General features: G+C 39.0%; 1 protein-coding gene across 4 annotated transcripts in view; it reads left to right on the top strand.

Moving 5' to 3' along the window:
- The first annotated feature begins 244 nt into the window (after positions 1 to 244).
- The window catches only part of LOC142158010 (cytochrome P450 2F2-like), a 40,952-nt gene continuing 23,452 nt past the window's right edge, over positions 245 to 17,744 (top strand). The window contains exons 1-3 of one of the 4 annotated variants that reach the window (XM_075211573.1): positions 245 to 632; positions 11,403 to 11,561; positions 13,459 to 13,642. In XM_075211573.1, the coding sequence (XP_075067674.1) occupies positions 13,463 to 13,642 (180 nt within the window). In that variant the 5' untranslated portion in view covers positions 245 to 632; positions 11,403 to 11,561; positions 13,459 to 13,462. Of the gene's footprint in view, positions 633 to 11,402; positions 11,562 to 11,774; positions 11,867 to 13,458; positions 13,643 to 17,744 lie in introns of those variants that run through there. The other 3 variants (XM_075211574.1, XM_075211575.1, XM_075211576.1) reach the window with 3 other exon arrangements.

The raw sequence follows: 17,744 nt of genomic DNA, 5'->3' as shown, positions 1-17,744 counted from the left end.
AAGCATTGAATATGTAGTTATGTACACATGTAGGGGGGATGCTGTGTTTGGGAAAGGTTTAGCTTATTGCTTTATTTAATGTGTATCACTTGTACAACACTATAGCAGTGACAATTATGTTGCTGTTTTATATTGAAACATTGGCATAAAAAGTATACTACAGTCATTTCAGCCAAAAGTTGCTTAATCAAAGGCTGGGCTCACTACAAAACCGGTAACAGTGCTTCTCCTCCACTCACAGCAAAAATGACATTTTGTAACATAAAGTGAGACTCTTCAGGAGAAAAATCCCTTTGTTTGCTGCAGACTCACATTGAGCGAGATGGTGAAATTAAAATATTAAAAGAGTCCGTACTGATGGTGCACAAAGAACAAGAAATGACGAGGTCCTCGGTGATTTCAAGTTTCAGGAATAAACTCTCCAGATCCAGCCAGACATTAGCCATGAAGGGAACAGGCTCCATCCAGACCGGGTTGATTAGTGAGCAGAAACAGACATTCAGCATTTGCAGATGTTTGGATGATGGGTTGTTGGCTGTGAAGAGTCTCCAAAAGGAAACCCTAAAGAATCTTGTAATGAAATAGACAAAGCTGGAGGTCCAGAAATGTCCTGGAAGAGGCCACCTCCATGTGTGAGTATTACAGAGTGTATGAAGACCTGCAGAAGACGATGCTCAATGTCAGGACCTTTCTTGCAGTTTGTTCTTCTATTACATAAGTCTCTGTGATCATTTTGGGACTGATTCCAGCATCTCATGGGTTAAAAAGCAGCTGGACTTGCAATCCTGGTCACTATTTAGATCAGCTAAGTCTGTCTCTCCTGACCAGATCAAAGAGAAGCTTCTCCGGTATGGAGTGTGCTGCTTGTCTTACTCTGGCCGAGGCCCAAGACTCTGCCCTGCTGTCCAGTTCTCTTTTTTGCATCTTGTTTGTCCTGGATTTTGTGTTTTAACTCATGACTTATTTCTGGAAAATCCCTTTTGTTTCTGGTCTTCTAGACTTTTGCTTTTGGAGGTTTAAGTTGTGTTCCTGCCTTGTACAGCAAGAAGCTGTTCTGTTCTATTTAGTTTTCTGCATATTCACATTGTGACTTTTTATTAACTTGTTTTGACTTTTTTTTTATTTTATGTTTCACTTGTGTCAGAGCTGATCTTTAAAGGTCAGACCAAGAGTGCTACTTGGTGAGAAAGAATGCACCATTTTGCGTAACGTATCTTCTGTGAAATTGTTCTGTGCATGCCCAGAAAATGGGCGCATGCGTTGCTCCTATGCAGACAAACGTGCCGCCTGCTCCTAGAGAGGCGGGACGGTGGAGGGAAGGGGGTGAGTAAACTAAAGACATGTTCATGCAACTGCGACTCATGCAGACCTGCAGAAACATGCACATACGCCTGTTAGGAGACATATGTTTTGCACTTACTATAGGACAGATGCAAATACTGATGACCGTGGCTTTTTGTAAGCCAGACACATATGTTGCTGGTGCAGTGGTGGACACATTTCGAGATACACAGATATATACGTTTGTTTTCTGTGCATTTGTTTTTTTTTAAGAGTTACTCCCATTTGTGTCCAACTCTGCATGAGCCCCAAGGTGTCTAATGTGAAAGAAGTTGATAAACTGTTTACCTCTGGTCGAGGGTGTTGTATACAGGCTGAAGCTGCCGTGGGGAGAGCAGCAGAAGAGCTTCCTTAGATCAATCAGAAAAATTATTTATTCAGTAAATAAAGTATCACTGACATTTAGGTGATTTTTACAGATTGCACGAGCACTTCTGGCTGCTTAACACCACATTTAAAAGCAGACCTCCGATTACCAGCTTCCAAGCACCATCTCCACTCCGTGTTACAAGGATACAGTCTATTCCTCTTCATAAGGCTACCCAGGAATTTTTTTGTGATGGATCAAATGCCCCGTATATATATTCATCACAATGTGCCCATTGGTCACTCCTATACTGATACAATTATATATTATCAGATCCTGCATAATCCATAATACTGTGATGAACAAATCTTTGTTGTGTAAAGTTTACAGAACATGTTGAGAGTAGTTCTTTGTTTTACACCTAAACTAAGGTTTGGGTAATAGACCATTGTAAATAATAATTTGAATATTATTATATAGCGATTTCCTAAAATCCTTCAAGGGATGATGAAAACAATGGTCAACGTCTTTCTTTTATAGCACACATGAAAGTTGAAGTAAGAGGAGTTTGTGAAAATGGTGCATACAAATGAGATTTGTTGGCTGGAAACTACACCAAGTAGTGTCAGACCACCTGTTGTGTTCATATTTCAAAACCAGTAAGACACATGCAATTGATGTAATGAATAGAGTTAGAACACACTGTAACAATTCACAGCATTAGAATGTTAAGAGCAGCAAAGAGAATCTGGATGTTAACAGCAGTGATGAGATTGTATTATCAAATCTGCCTCTCAATGGTGGAAACTCTTGAAAATCCCCCTTGTTAGCAGTGAATGCTACATAAGGATTAGACAATGTTACATAGGGCTCTTATGTTGTGTGGCTTTACTTAGGTCATTGGCATCTACAGAACATGATGGGGTCAGTTACTTTATGTAAATAATTACAAGTTCATCGACCCAGCTGCCTTATAAATGTGTCCTTGACTCCGATCCACAGACTTTCACAATTGTCTATAAAAAAATACAGTAAATACCAAGTTCAGCAGATTTATGATTGTTTGATATTTTATTGCATAATTCGGCAAAATCTTTGCGTGATTCAAAGGAAAATAAACCTGCAGAAATGGGTCATAGGCTCATAGCACGAACTCACCGCAGCCTTGTATGCCACAATACAGTTTCTCTTCTCTCTTTGACCTTCTTACATCTCACATTTTAACACACCCTATAATGGGCTAAGGGAGGACACAAAAAGGGGGAGGGAGGGGTGTGGTAGGGTATTACACATCATATACAACACAATAATAACATAGTGCAGTACATCAACCAACTTGGTTTACAATACACGTAAAGCACACGATTAAGGTGAGGTTGAGGTAGTTTATTACAGGGAAGCCGAGGACCAGTTAAAAGCAATCCAGATAAATTGTCTATTGGAAAATGTGTTTGTGGGAACATCAACTAAACAACAATGCAAGGCAGAGGGAGCGTGATTCCCAGAATGGCATCCAAAGTGTCCAGCACTGGTGCCCAAAAGGAGTGAACATGGTGGCACATTCAGAGTAGTTAGAGAAAGTTTGCACCGTCCTGGTGGCACACAGGATAGGTATTCCTGCCAGTGACTGATACTGTTGAGCCAGCACTTCTAGCCAGTTCGACTCTTCAATTTCCCTTATGTCATCTTGCATTTCTGCCGGAGGACTAGCAATCTTGGAGGCTAGCTAAGGGAACAACAGAGAAGTTCATTTGGACTGAGGCCCTCTAAGAAGAGGTCATACATAAAACAGGGACATACAAGGCAGACAAAATAAATGCAGACATGAAAACAAAGAGTATGGAGGACCCTGCTCATTAGAGAGCTTACATTCTAAGTGAAAGAGGGCACAGCTGAAACAAGAGGAGCGAGTGTGGCTCAGAGTGGAGATTGGGATAGTTGTGAAGGTGCATAAGTGTGAATAGTGCGATCGTGGATAAGGTCACCTCTTAAAAAGAAATGGGTTTTCAAAGAGCGTCTAAAGATTTGAAGACTTTGGGAAAGTCTGATTGAGCCTGGTAGGGAATTCCATAAGTGAGGAGCAGCACGGGAGAAGTCTTGTAGGCGGGAGTGAGAGGTGGTTACCAGAGACTAGACAAGGCGCAGGTCAGAGGTAGATCTAAGAGGGCGGGAGAGAGAGTATTTTGATATGAGATTTGAGATGATTGTAGGGGTGTGGTGTTGAGGGCTTTGTAGGTAAGGGTGAGTAATTTGAATTGGATTCGGGAGGGCACAGAGCCAGTGTAGGGATATGCAAAGTGGTGCAGCAGATGTGGAGCAGAGAGAGGGGAAGATCAATCTTGCAGCAGCATTTAGGATGGATTGAAGTGTGGATACATGGGTGTCAGGAATGGCAGATAGCAGGAGGTTGCACGGTGGCGTAGTGGTTAGCACATCTGCCTTACAGCACTGGGGTCATGAGTTCAATTCCCGACCATGGCCTTATCTGTGTGGAGTTTGTATGTTCTCCCCGTGTTTGCGTGGGTTTCCTCCGGGTGCTCCGGTTTCCTCCCACACTCCAAAAACATACTGGTATGTTAATTGACTGCTAACAAATTGACCCTAGTCAGTGTGTCTGTCTGTCTCTGTCTGTGTGTGTGTGTGTGTATGTTAGGGAATTTAGACTGTAAGCCCCAATGGGGCAGGGACTGATGTGAGTGAGTTCTCTGTACAGCGCTGCGGAATTAGTGGCGCTATATAAATAAATGATGATGATGATGCAATAGTCACCTTGGGGCTGGATGAAGTTTCTACCGGGCGGGAATGATTTTTCAGCCCTCCCTCCCCATAAATATATATACAAGTTCCTTGATTTGATTCAGAATGGCAGCATTATGAGCATATAAATTAAAACAAGGTAATGAAAGCCATGCTATTGGCAAACAATGAATACTATGGCAATGTATTGTGTGCCTAATCTTTATATTGTTATAGTAGGGGTGCAGCCCACCTTCATCTCTCAGCATCCTCATTTAATTAAATAGCTACAGCAAATTAGGTGGCTCTTTACAATTGGGTATCTTCTTGTCTAAATATCTACTGATACCCATGTTCATCTAATGACAATTGTTACTGCCTCTTCGCTCGTCTTAATGCCTGTATAAAGTTTCAAATTTAGTGTGTGCGTAGTATTTCAACATTTTTATTTCTTGCACCTTATACCAAATTTATCCAATGAGCTTGCTTTAGTTGGTAGCATGGCAGAGGACATTTTTTTTTGCATCCGTTGCAATGTTCTACATGTGGTCACTGAATGTTGAAAATGCCCAGAAAACGCAAACTCCCTTTTTTAAATCTAGATTTCCCTAAATTACCCTTCCAAACAGACAACTGTTAAAAAGATTAGAATATAATAATATATAGTGTTTTTTGGGGGTTGCAACTGCTGCTGAATCTCACACGCAAACACCAAGTTTTTTTCAAAATTATTTTAGTTGTCACTGCCCCACACAAGATTTTTTTCCCTAGAAAAACTTCAATTTTAAAAGCAATAAATCTGTTTGTTTTTTGGATTCTGCTGCTAATAGTCAGACAGTAAAAGCCATTTCTCCTATCTCTGTGCTACCGGTTCCTGATCATAAGCTTTTACTATGTTGAGTTAAGTCCTGGGGGCATCCGAGTACCTGTGAGAGCCCCAACTATACAGGAAAGGCGGCTGCTATAGGTGAAGACCTCTCCCATTAGTTCTAAAAGCTTATGACAGTTACTAGTAAGCTGTAACATCATAAAGGATTATATCCTGGGACCAGTGGTGTAATAACAATCTGACCTTCCCCTGTTTGGTTTTGCTATTAATTATTAACTGACTCACATTGCTGTAACCTTTTACCAAATTTACATTGGTGTCCGTGTGGTTATTTATTTATTCATTCAAGTAAAGTAATAGTAAGTCTGAACATTCAAAGGAGGTTTCCCCGCAATGAAAGGGAGATATCAACACTATTCAGTTTTTTATTTTTTGAATTGAATCGGAGAAAGCAAATGCAACGATGGTAAAGTTACAAAATCCTTAGCAAAGCGAAACGCGAGGGGTGGCACACATCTTTAATAAATATTATACATTTTTTGTGGTAATTATTTAGGCTAATCCACTAGTTTTGTACATTGTGCTTGACACTTGCTTAAGTTAGTTATTTATAAGTTTAGACTTATACAGTATACAATATATATATATATATATATATATATATTGTAACCCGGTTAAGGAATCTTCACCGATGTTAGGATTTTCAAGCTGTTTCATGTTTTGCTCATAGTTTCTCCCCTCACCCCCTCCACAGCACAGCATTCGTTTGTTTGGTAAGATCCCCCACCCAACTCAGATATGCAGGTGTAATGTTACACCAAAACAAACATGTCTCTCGGAGAGATGCTGGCTTTCACATTGACACAAGCACTTCTCAGCCATCGAAGCCCCGAAACCCACTACAGAACCAGAGAACAAGGATAGAAGTATTTCTACTATATTTATAATACTATTTCAACTAATACAGTTTGTTGCTACCTAGACTGCACTAAAGTGAATGTTACTTGACGTACAGCCGACACCTTGAGTGCTGTAAATACTATCTGAACTGTATTAACACATATTGTTTAATTTCTACTGTTCCTCAACTCTGTTACTAACTACTGCTTGACTGATAAATGACACATATTAACTCTAATACCTACATTTTAGCTATTGCCCAATGTGTGTTTATAATAGCTAATATAATATATACATATATATAAATTGTTAGTGTTGGAAATTAAGACCAATATGGTGGAAAGCAAACCGAGTTAGATTAAATAAGGAACACAGGGTTAATTTCAGTATTGTCATATTGCGTTACTTATATTGAACAATATGGTAATAGTGGCTGTATATGCGGAAATTTGTGTGCAAGATTTTATGTTTTTGTTTATAATTGAATATATATATATATATATATATATATATATATATATATATATATATATATATATTTTAAGTAAAGTACTTTAGATTTATGTATCTATATACCATACTTGCCTTCTTTTTAAACTTCTCCAGGAGATCCTGGAGGGGATGTCACGTGACAGGGGGTGGGAGGGGGCATCATTTAGCCCCGCCTCCATCACCTCCCGGAGGGTGCTTACTCTTCCAGGAGTCCTGGAGGACTCCCCAAAATTCGGGAGCCTCCCGGAAATTCCAGGAGATTAGGCAAGTATGCTATATACCTGGTGAGTGTGTGTTATTTATAGCAGGTATATATATATATATATGCTGTGTAATATTGCTTTGTTGCAGTAGCTATAGGTCAAAGGCCTCTGAGGGATTTGTGTTATTTAAGGTGGTGTAGAACTGGAATAGGCAGTGTTTTATATGTGATTAGGTAACAAGACTGTCTAAGACATAGCGTGTGTAATTACATATAATATAGTTTACTTTTAAGATGGTGCCTCAGTGCATATGTATGTCTCTCAGCAGTGCTTACTCTAACATCCATCATTTTTATTTAAACTAATTTTGAACATTAGGGGTACAGAAAAAAGGGGGGATGATGGTTAGCAGCTAGGTCTGTAGGGGGGACAAACACAAAAAGATGTGGTATTGTTTGAGCTTCTGAAATTTTGTTTAAACTAAAGGATAGGGGGTTATTGTTCATCATCATCACCATTTACTTATATAGCGCCACTAATTCTGCAGCGCTGTACAGAGAACTCACATCAGTCCCTGCCCCATTGGGGTTTACAATCTAAATTTCTTAACACACACACACAGACAGACAGAGACACAGACTAGGGTCAATTTGTTAGTAGCCAATTAACCTACCAGTATATTTTTGGAGTGTGGGAAGAAACTGGAGCACCCGGAGGAAACCCACGCAAACACGGGGAGAACATACAAACTCCTCACAGATAAGGTCATAGTTGGGAATCAAACTCATGACCCCAGTGCTGTAAAGCAGAAGTGCTAACCACTTACCCACCGTGCTGCCCCATGAATTGTTGGTTCCAATTAACCAAGAGCCTTCTCTGTGTGTGTAATATATTCATGCCATGGAAACTACTTAAGTAGGAGACACAACAGATGTATTAAAGTTGAACTGGATTTTAGTTATGATCTTGGAGATAGTAAGATGAATTGGGTTTTTCCAATTCTGGGCTATGACTGCTCTTGTTGCAATAAGAATGTGACCCAATGTTAGGACTTATTCTGAATCAGGCCTGCAGTACACTGTGCTACCCAAGGCGATGCTGTTATACTCTGATATTTTCTTCTCACCTGCAGTAGTTAATTTCACTCCCCTGTTAATCACCTGTATCTGCCTGTTCCAGCAAACTGCGCCAGTTCATTTGTCTCTGCTTCTCATTTCTGAGAAACCCCTGCATTCTGGTCCTGTTTGTTCCTTGGTATCTGACTTCTGTTTGTTCCTTCATCCTGCACTATTGCTTGTGACCCAGACCTCGGCTATGTGTGACCTTGCTCCTGTCTTCTCCTTGGTATTGTTTTTGGATCTTCTAGCTTCTGACCATGGCATGCCTGACCTTCCTCCTGCCTGAACCTTTACCTGCAATTAACCTGTTGTACCTGGTATCCAGTACTCCTGTCCTTCTGATAATCCTGGTAACCTTGTATTACTGTTATGCCTATGGACCTGTGCTACTGAAATTACCATTGCCTGCATCTAGTATTACCTGTGTGATGCATGTCCTAAATAAAGACTCTGTTTCATTTTTAACAAACTCTCTGTGGTTTTCATACTGGGAACCCTAACACCCAACACATATTATAAAATACTTAGAAATCTTGGGGAAATAGAGGTGTAGTAAAGCAATATCTGGGGAGGGGGTCAGATCCACATTAAGGACCTTATTTGCCAAATTTAAAACTTACTGTTGCAGAGATTTGATTAGTTGATAATTCCAAAACATATGCATGGTACCCCTGCCCGATACAGTTCCGCCAGCAATATATAGATTGGTTAGGCCACATCTTATGCAGTTTACCATGAGTGGGATAGAGTCTATGTAAGAGTTTTAACTGCATCTCAGAGTGGTTTAAACGTTTAGATATTTGATGGGAAGTGACAAAAATTTGCTCCCATTGTAGATTCATAAATGTGGTGTTTAAGTCTGCTTCCCATCAAAATTGCAAGGAGGATTTAGAGGGGGGATTGATTGTAATAAATGTTGGTATCACAAAGTAATTCCTCATTTCCCACTACCTTTTGCATCTCTAAAAAAATTTGGGTCTGGTGGTAAGCGAATGGGTCCCTGAGCTTTTACAGTTCCAGTGACCCAGTACCTGATTTGGAGGTATTTGTAGAGGTCAGTGTTCAGTCATTTAAATTGCTTATGGAGGTCATGAAAAGGCAGGGGGGAGTCTATGGGTATTAGGTTATGTAATGATTTTACCCCCTTCATTACCAAAAAGTAAGATTCAAATTAGGGATCTGTTTTACCAAGACCCTTGTGGACAAGTTCTGATGCGGTAAAACAATATCTTTATTTAAAGATATCACTCTATTCCATACCTTCAAAGAGTCTAGTATTCAGGTCAGGAAATCTGAGAAAGCTGGTCTTAAATGTTTTGTGGTCCAAACAACAATGTCCTCTAAAGGATTTACAGGATATAGAGCACTTTGTATATCCACCCAGGGTTTCTGGTGCTTTGGATGAGCCCACTCTCTTATTTGAGTGATAATACAAGCTTCTTCATGTTTAACAACATTTGGGAAGGCTATTCCCATTTACTTTCTGTTTAGAGTTACCTGATTATATGCAATACTGGGGTTTCCGGTTACATTATTTAGTTTGTCTACGTATCCCTTCGCTGTCAAGGATGGGATAGTGTGGAATGTATATAAATTGGAAACACTTGCTTAGCGGCATATATAATGATGTTGTTACAAATTATTTATATATATATATAATTTGTAACAACATCATTGTATATGCCGCTAAGCAAGTGTTTACTTTTAGAATGGTGCCTCAGCACACATATAATTCTGGCAGCAGTGTTCCTCACACCCCCTCGACACTGGGTTCAGTTATCTAGGACACTCAGCATTAGTCATGTCAAAGTTCTCTTGTTGCTCTGGGACTACCTCAATCACCCCCTTGACTGCTGACCACTTCAACTGCCTCCTCTGCCAAAAACCTCTCTGCCCTCCCCTGCTCAACCGCCACTTCCAGCTGAGACTCTCAACCGCCACTCTTAACTACTTCCGTTCAGATCAGCCTTCTGATGTTAAGCAACGGTTCCTTGTATCTCTTGTCGGTCCCAGAGCCAGGACCACACATTTAGTTAACAGGAGATGTGAATAACAACACCGGACGAGGGGTTACATATATATAACAGTGAATTGGAGGGATGTAAATATCAGTTATGACCATTTGGATATTGAGAATAGTCCAGTGAGGAACACAAACCGTCACTCAGGGTCTGAGGGGATCCTGAAATATTTTATATGGAGACATTTTAATTAAAATAGACTCTTCTAGCATAGTATAAAATTTAGTACACTGGGCCTATAGGGGGTAGTTTATATCCAATTGTCTGCAATCAGAGTTTCATGTGAGTTTTTTGGGATCAAAATAATGTACATGAGAGGGACAGGAAATGATAAGGAATTGTTAGGGGAAGGAAGGGAAGAACATCTACATAGAAAATGTAGTTTAGCGCTGGAAATTAGTAAAAAATAGGCCCCAAAATTATCCATCAACATTATCTTTGTGTTAAGTTGAATCTATGTCACAGCACATATACTGCTCTACTGTTTCCCATGATTCCTTACAGCATCTCAAGTGTAGGTTTTATAATCTTCTACTTTTATGTGGCTGTGGAAGAATGTAGATATATTTATGTCATGTAGATCAGTGCAAATGGTAAAAAAAGAAATATGTTATATCTAGTTTAGGATTAACTTTAGCTCCTACATGAATGTTCTGCATAATATGGAGTATTTTGTACTCGTATTTCAGGCAAAGTTTCCTTGACTCAAAAGTAGAGCCATCTTAACGCATGGGCACTCTGGGCAGTTGCCCAAGGGCTCCATTAGGCTTTCCAACTTTTCAGGATATTATTCTGGGAAATTTATTCAGAACCTTCAAACCCTGTTTATTAAACATTTAGGTGGACTAATCACCTTAATATCAGCTGTTATCTGTACATGCCATCTTGCTGTTGCAAATGCCTATATTAACCTTGACAAAAACAATGTACATGTACTAATTGCACAAAAGCAAAAAAAAATCAACACACAACATTTTTTGAAGACGTAAAGCTATAATAAACGTCTTCTAATATTTTTAACAGCCTATGTCAGTTTCCGCCCCCTGTTACCGCCTAAACGTAAATAATGAAAGAAATGGAACGGAGCGCAATGAAGTTTGACGGCTATGACACGTTTTTAATGTTTAAACATTGATTATGTTGGAGATACCAATAGATATAAGCTTATTTTTCTCGATAATTGACATTTTTATTCCTGTGAACGGTTGTGTAGTTATGGCTCCAGGGCACTGCTTTGCCTGAGGGCCTATAATGCTGCTAAGATGGCCCTGCTCAAAGAGTTTCTCTCTATTGTTCTGGCTCTGAGCACAACCCCTAATCCACCTCCTTCTACTTTCTATGAACATAAGATCCTGTGTCTTTGCATTTCTTATGGTCTATGTGAAAGCAGTAAAAGTTTTATGTTTGTGTACATTGAGTCCCTTCCAAAGCATAAAGTCCTTTCACATATTACAGATCACCTTTCACCTGAGTTCAATAAAGGAAGAGACTGGATCTGTGTGAGCTCTCAGTTTATAAACAGGAGGATCGTTAGCTGGGTGACCAGGGGAAGGACGAGTAGAAGGAATATCACAAGAATTGTATATCTGCTTCTCTAAGCCGCTGGACATACAGGTCAGTGCTATATTCATTTCTAAATAGATTGCTCAGATTACCCAGCCGTTTATGGTTCGTCACATATCGGATCTATGAGGAGATACATTTAAACATGATTTTGGCAACACACCTGGTTGCACTGGAAGTTTGCAAAAGCATTTGACACTGTTCCTGTATTTCACAACATGTTTATTAAGGACCTTGCAGTAAGGCGTGTATATTCAGAGGTGATAATGCTGTACTGTGACGGAAGAACACACAGGAGCTGATTTACACTAAGGAGCAGATTTGCTGCTGCAGAAACATGCTGTGACGCCAGAGGAGTAAATGCATTTATTTATTTTGCATGCAGGGAAATTCTGACTTCTTTTACACATAAGTGCAATATTTTTACACTGCAATTTGCCTCCCCCCATTCACACAACGCAGTGCAACATGGTTTTGCCAAGGTTCAAATTTGCTCTTTTTGTGTTTTGCTCCTAGCTCTGAATGAGGCGTGCAGACTTGTACAATGCATTAAAGACATTATAGATGTAATGTAAATGTAGTTTTACCAGTGTAAAAGTGGCTGGTATATGAGGTAGAGTATTGGGCACCTGTATATAAGGACATTGGAGATTGTCCTTATATACAGGGTAACATTACTAATAAAGTAAAACCATAATGGTGATTAAGATGGGGATCTCTAACAAGGAATACCAGCTATAACTAGGAGACCGCGTCATTGGAGTGACTGATCCAGGGAATGAATCTGATTCATGGGATCAGGAATGGATGATTTACCCACTACAAAGGCCAGTAATGTAATAATCTTCAGAATACATCAACGTTTGTCTGCCAGGGAATAGAGGGAAGAGAGCAATGTTCTGCAGAGTTCTAGAGAGGTCAGTAACTAATAATCTGCAGAATATATCACTATGTATTTGTTGGGGTGTGGGTGGGGTAGATTAGAGTGATGATCTGCAGCTCTCTAGACATATCAGTAACCGATAATCTGCAGATCTCTACAGAGGTCAGTAATGTAATAATCTGGAGATTATATAAATATGTATCTGTCAGGGGGTAGATGGAACGACTGTTGAGATTGAATATTCTGCAGGCCTCTAGATAGGGAAGTGAGTGAATAATTAGAGACAGCTAAACTACCATATTGCAAATTAAGTCTTGGCCTATCAGTCCTATTTTCATCAAATTCTATTCTGACCATCAAACCAATAATTGCTGATAACACAAAATGTTGCTTGTTAACTGTGATTATCTCTTCTCATAATTCACAAAATATTGCAGCAGATAGTAGAGAGGACGATCTTCCAATATTAGCAAAATACATTTTTCTGAGCTTCTCTAGTGGTGCTAGAGGTTTATGAAACCCCAGAATTTCGGTTTGCAGTGATTTGGGCAATGTCTGGCTCAAAATTCATGAACCGTGGTTACCACAAGTTGGAACAAAGTAGAATTCACCCGATGCTGCTAAAGTGAGCAGAGTTTGAGTATAACGAGGAGACAAGGATTTGGGGGTCCCCACACCATAGTGAAAACCAGCACCAGACTAATCAGTCAGGTCTGGTGCCTCTGTTTGGTGGACAGAAAAAACAATGCACCCTCTGATTAAGGTTTATAGCCCCACACTGAACAGCGCTGGGACTCTTCCCAACACCCCTGGGCTGTGGGTGCTGGGGTAATAAATGAGTATGGGACCCCTGGAGTGACAACTTTTTCACTACAGAGGTTCCAGCATAATGGACAGGTATCCCCTGTTCCTTATACCTCAAAAATTCAAAATGACTGAGCGGCTGTTATAGGAAGTAATGGTAGAGCAGCCGTGGAATATGTTGATCGGTATTAACAACAAACCTTTGTGTTGTCCTAACGCCGTACACAGAATAACACATTTCCCTTCTCCTGAAACTTCCAGGACCATGAGCATCTTACCAGTGCTGTCCCTGGCCGTCTCCTTCCTCCTCACACTCCTCTTCCTCCTCTCGTTCTGGAGAAAGCAGAAAAAATACAAACTTCTACCTCCTGGTCCAGCTCCAATTCCTCTACTGGGGAACCCCAAATATATTGGAGACCACAACTGCTGCAAGCACTTTCCAGCGGTAGGTAAATCTAATGTCATGTGTTATAGGACCATACATGCCAAGAACAATGTCCTAGTGTCATAGAACTTAATACAAGTCATTTACTTACTGAAACACAACAAACATATCCTTTGTTTCAATTGACATAGGTTAACTTGATGCATGCGCACTGTTTTGGATGTGGATCTTTTGTAATAAGTCATAATCCAAAAAAATCTGTTTTAGTGTGTACATTAGTTGTTAGTATTTTTTGTATATCTAATAAATATAATCACTATATAAATATATATATATTTTTCGATAACTTGCTTCATTGTTAATGTTATACCAGTCTATCCGCAGTGTGATTCACTGTAGCAGTCATGTGCTCAGACTAGTTCCCTTTAAATCAAGTGACTCTTTATGTGATTAACATTATATTTTGATAATGGCTCTTGCAGGTGCAGAAACTAGCAGAGATGTTCCTAGCCCACTCATTCTCTCTGTGCTGACATAAGGCTTTCAGTTGTTACATTCTGTCCCCATCGCAGTGCCTTGCATATGAACTTGTGCTCCCGCATTCTTAAGTTTGATCAGTGTTTTCCTCTGTCAGAATCGTATCATTAAATGGATATATGTGCGCATACAGAAACGTACAATGTAAGGACAGATCAATCCAATCACTGTCATCTTTGTGGCAAAAATATATGAGAGAGTTCTGGAGCAAATATACACCATGTCCTTCAGAATGTGAGCTCTCTAATGAACAGGGTTCTCCATACCCTTTGTATTCATGTCTCCATTTATTTTGTCTGCCTTGTCTGTTCTACGTATGTCCTGTTTTATGTATGTCCTTGTCTTCCGTACTGTACGGCGCTGTGGAACACTGTGGCGCTTTACAATCGACGATAATAATAATACTGATACCACTTTACAGTCTCAGTACTCCGACCGTGGTGAAGGCAGACTCCTCGCTATTGTTTTACGTTGGTGGCAGATATGGTTTAATCCAGATCATTAGATAGTTGCTCATTTTCTCTGAAACTTATAATTAAATACAGAGATCATGAAGGTAAAATGATAAGAGAAAAAGCTGGGAAGATTGTAGCATCTATTTCAGAAGAGAGAACTAGCAAGAGACTAATTCACAGGACTTAACCTTGACGTTAGGAGACGGGACTTCTGTTCTCTTTAAAGAGCCGTATAAAAAAAAAACAGAGAAGGGAACTCTTGGAATTTACTAAAGTACGTTTTTTTTTTATGTCAGTTTGCAAACTGCCAGACCTCGCAAGGGGATTTCAGCTCCAGGATTTACTAACCTGCAGCTTGGAGGCTGAAAATAGAAACAACATATGATGTGTGGAGTTTAGCAAATACCTAAACCATAAGTGGTCTAGTCAAAACCACAAGAAAAATAGTCACTGATGGGCAAGTTTTAATGCTGTGTGAGCTATCTGGCTTTTCATTAAAGAAGTTAGGCAACACTCACTAATTATTTGGACAATCTTTATTTATTAAGGGGCAGTAGTATTATTAACTTTAAGTAAGGAGGTAATTTAAATTGTACTTTTATTACAGGGGCAATATTATTTTATAATTTTATTATTTATAAAAGGGGCATTTATACATTTTTAAAGGGATATTATGCATATAATTTATTGTGGGGCAATATTTTATTTAAAATGGGAGAAAAAAAATGGTTTATCATGAGGACAATACTTAATAATTTATGATGGGGCACCACTTATAATGGGCATTCATGGCACTACAAGTGCCAGCATGCAAGAATATTATATAAATAGTTATATGAACCTTGGGAAGAAAGGTATATCAAAACTAATGAGGTTGACAATATTATGTCAAAGAAAATCAATAAAATCACTAATAGAGAGTTAAGAAATCAGGGTTTTATCTAATACATTGTAATAGCTCCTTCATAGATAGCTTACTATGGAAGATTTTAGATCTATTTGCCCCAGGAAGTGTAGATCCATTAAAAATAATGACTTTCAGAGAAGCCCTCAAGGAATTGATGTCTGATAAGATGATTATTGTTAAGTCAGCAGATAAATGTGAATGCTGGTGGTTCAGGATATTGAAAATTAATCAAATGATTGAATAGACAGCGTAGTAATTCAATTTTCATATTACATTATCTGATGCTGCACAGTTTTCAGCTACAACTAAAGTCACGTTTGGACTTATCTGAGGGGATGATAGCCAAACAATAATGGTGTTTTGTCTTTGTTTCACATCCCATCACTCCTGTATATTGCCAAATGTCAAAGATACAGAAAACACTCAATACATCTCCTGGAGGCCTTACCATATCAGGAATTTGGCTGCTTATTTCCAATCTCATGCTGCCTCTTTCAGGACATATATTTAAGACATTACACATATATTTAATATTTTCAAAAAAAAATTAAATGGAGAGAGTCATGTAGTTTTTGACTTGCGATGTTCAAGCTTGTTACACTTATATACCTCATGAAGCTGGGGCTTCAGCAATATAAAGTTTCCTATGGAGGGATGTCCAGATCTCTGAGAAACTTTGTGAGTTTATTTAGGTTGTATCACTTCTATTCTTTCTTACAATTATTTTATTTTTATTCCCCAATATTATTTGCAGTTGTTGGGTATATCCATGGGCACCAGGTTTGCTCCAAGCTTCGCTAATCTTTATATGGGGAACTTTACATGCTACATGGTCATTATATTGATTACTTGCTTTTATATGGGATGAAAATGCAATGTCTCTTTTGGATTTTGTTACTCAACCTAACACTAACACTTTGAAATTCACCCAAACTAACCATAAATTGTACATTAACATTTTGGAATCAACCTCTCACTACGATGTAGGATTAAAACTACAACATAGCAAAAGCCTATAGCATCATATAATTATCTCCATTGTCATAGTAATCATTATAATTTTGAATTAGGAACATACCTAAAGGACAGCTAAAGAAAGGTTAAAGCACCTTGAATAGGGCTTTTCAGGAACAGGCTGAACACTTGACAAAAGCTTTTATAAATAAGGCTATGCAAAGAATGTATCACTATCCGCATATCTAGAGGCCACTAAACTAGAAAGACAAATGCTTTAAAATGATCACCACTGGAAAATACTACGGCAGAAAGGACAAGGGCTTTCTTATCCAAATTTAGTAAGTTGTCTAGTTTGAGAATAAAGGTTAAAAAATCTCTCCAATTCAACAGGACTTAATTTTGAATCCTAAGATTTTAGATAAAACCACAAGCATTTAAAGAAAAACAATAACCTTATCAATATATAAGACCATAGTTTTTTGAAAGATAATAATCCAAATGACAAGAGTACTGATAACACGATGCCACCTAAACCTAATAGTGTTAAGAAATAGGATGTCTTCTGTTTGTCTGAGTTGTCAGCTGTGCATTACCACTGCAGCCATGTTTAGGAACAATCTTGCAATTCAGCTGGTTGCTAGGTAAATAGCAACAAGCTTCTCTTCAGCTCCCAGTATGGCAGCTGTGCTATTACTTACCACACCTATTCAGCTAATTATCCTGCAGTTTCTGATTGGTGCCTTTATAAAGCTCTTCCTGGCAGCATACCAATGCTGGTGATAGTTCCTGCTTGACCTAGTGTGCCTTGTATCCTGACCTGTTCTGTTCTCTGTATTTTCCCTGGCTTCTTTAAAGGATTCTGCTGTCTACTCTACTCCTGATCCCTGCCTGTCTGACTCTGAGTTCTGCCAAATACATTCTGGTTGCTCCCTTCCTGCTACTGTGAGCTGTCCACACCATAAGACAAGTGTCAGACTACTCTGCATTAACCCCTGCCTGTCTGGCTCTATGTTCTGGCAACAATATCCTGGTTGCTCACTACCTCTTACTGTGTTGCATCCACTCCACCGGGCTGGAGCAACAAGTGCTACTACCCAAGCTTAAGTCCTGGAGGAACTGGGTACTGTGGAACATAACTATCCTAAAGACTCTAATTACAATGCAATATCTGGTATTCATAAGACGACATCTGCCTCTTATTTACAGAGACATTGGATTGTGGTCCTTCAAATATGAAATATTTTTCATATTTCGGACTGATGTTATTAGTCCTTTAACTTATCATATTTATATTCAATTATTATGC

Source organism: Mixophyes fleayi, chromosome 5, assembly GCF_038048845.1.
Source record: "Mixophyes fleayi isolate aMixFle1 chromosome 5, aMixFle1.hap1, whole genome shotgun sequence".
Classification (NCBI taxonomy): Eukaryota; Metazoa; Chordata; class Amphibia; order Anura; family Limnodynastidae; genus Mixophyes; species Mixophyes fleayi.
Note: the sequence above shows the minus strand (reverse complement) of the source record. Positions and strands in the feature narration are given on the sequence as shown.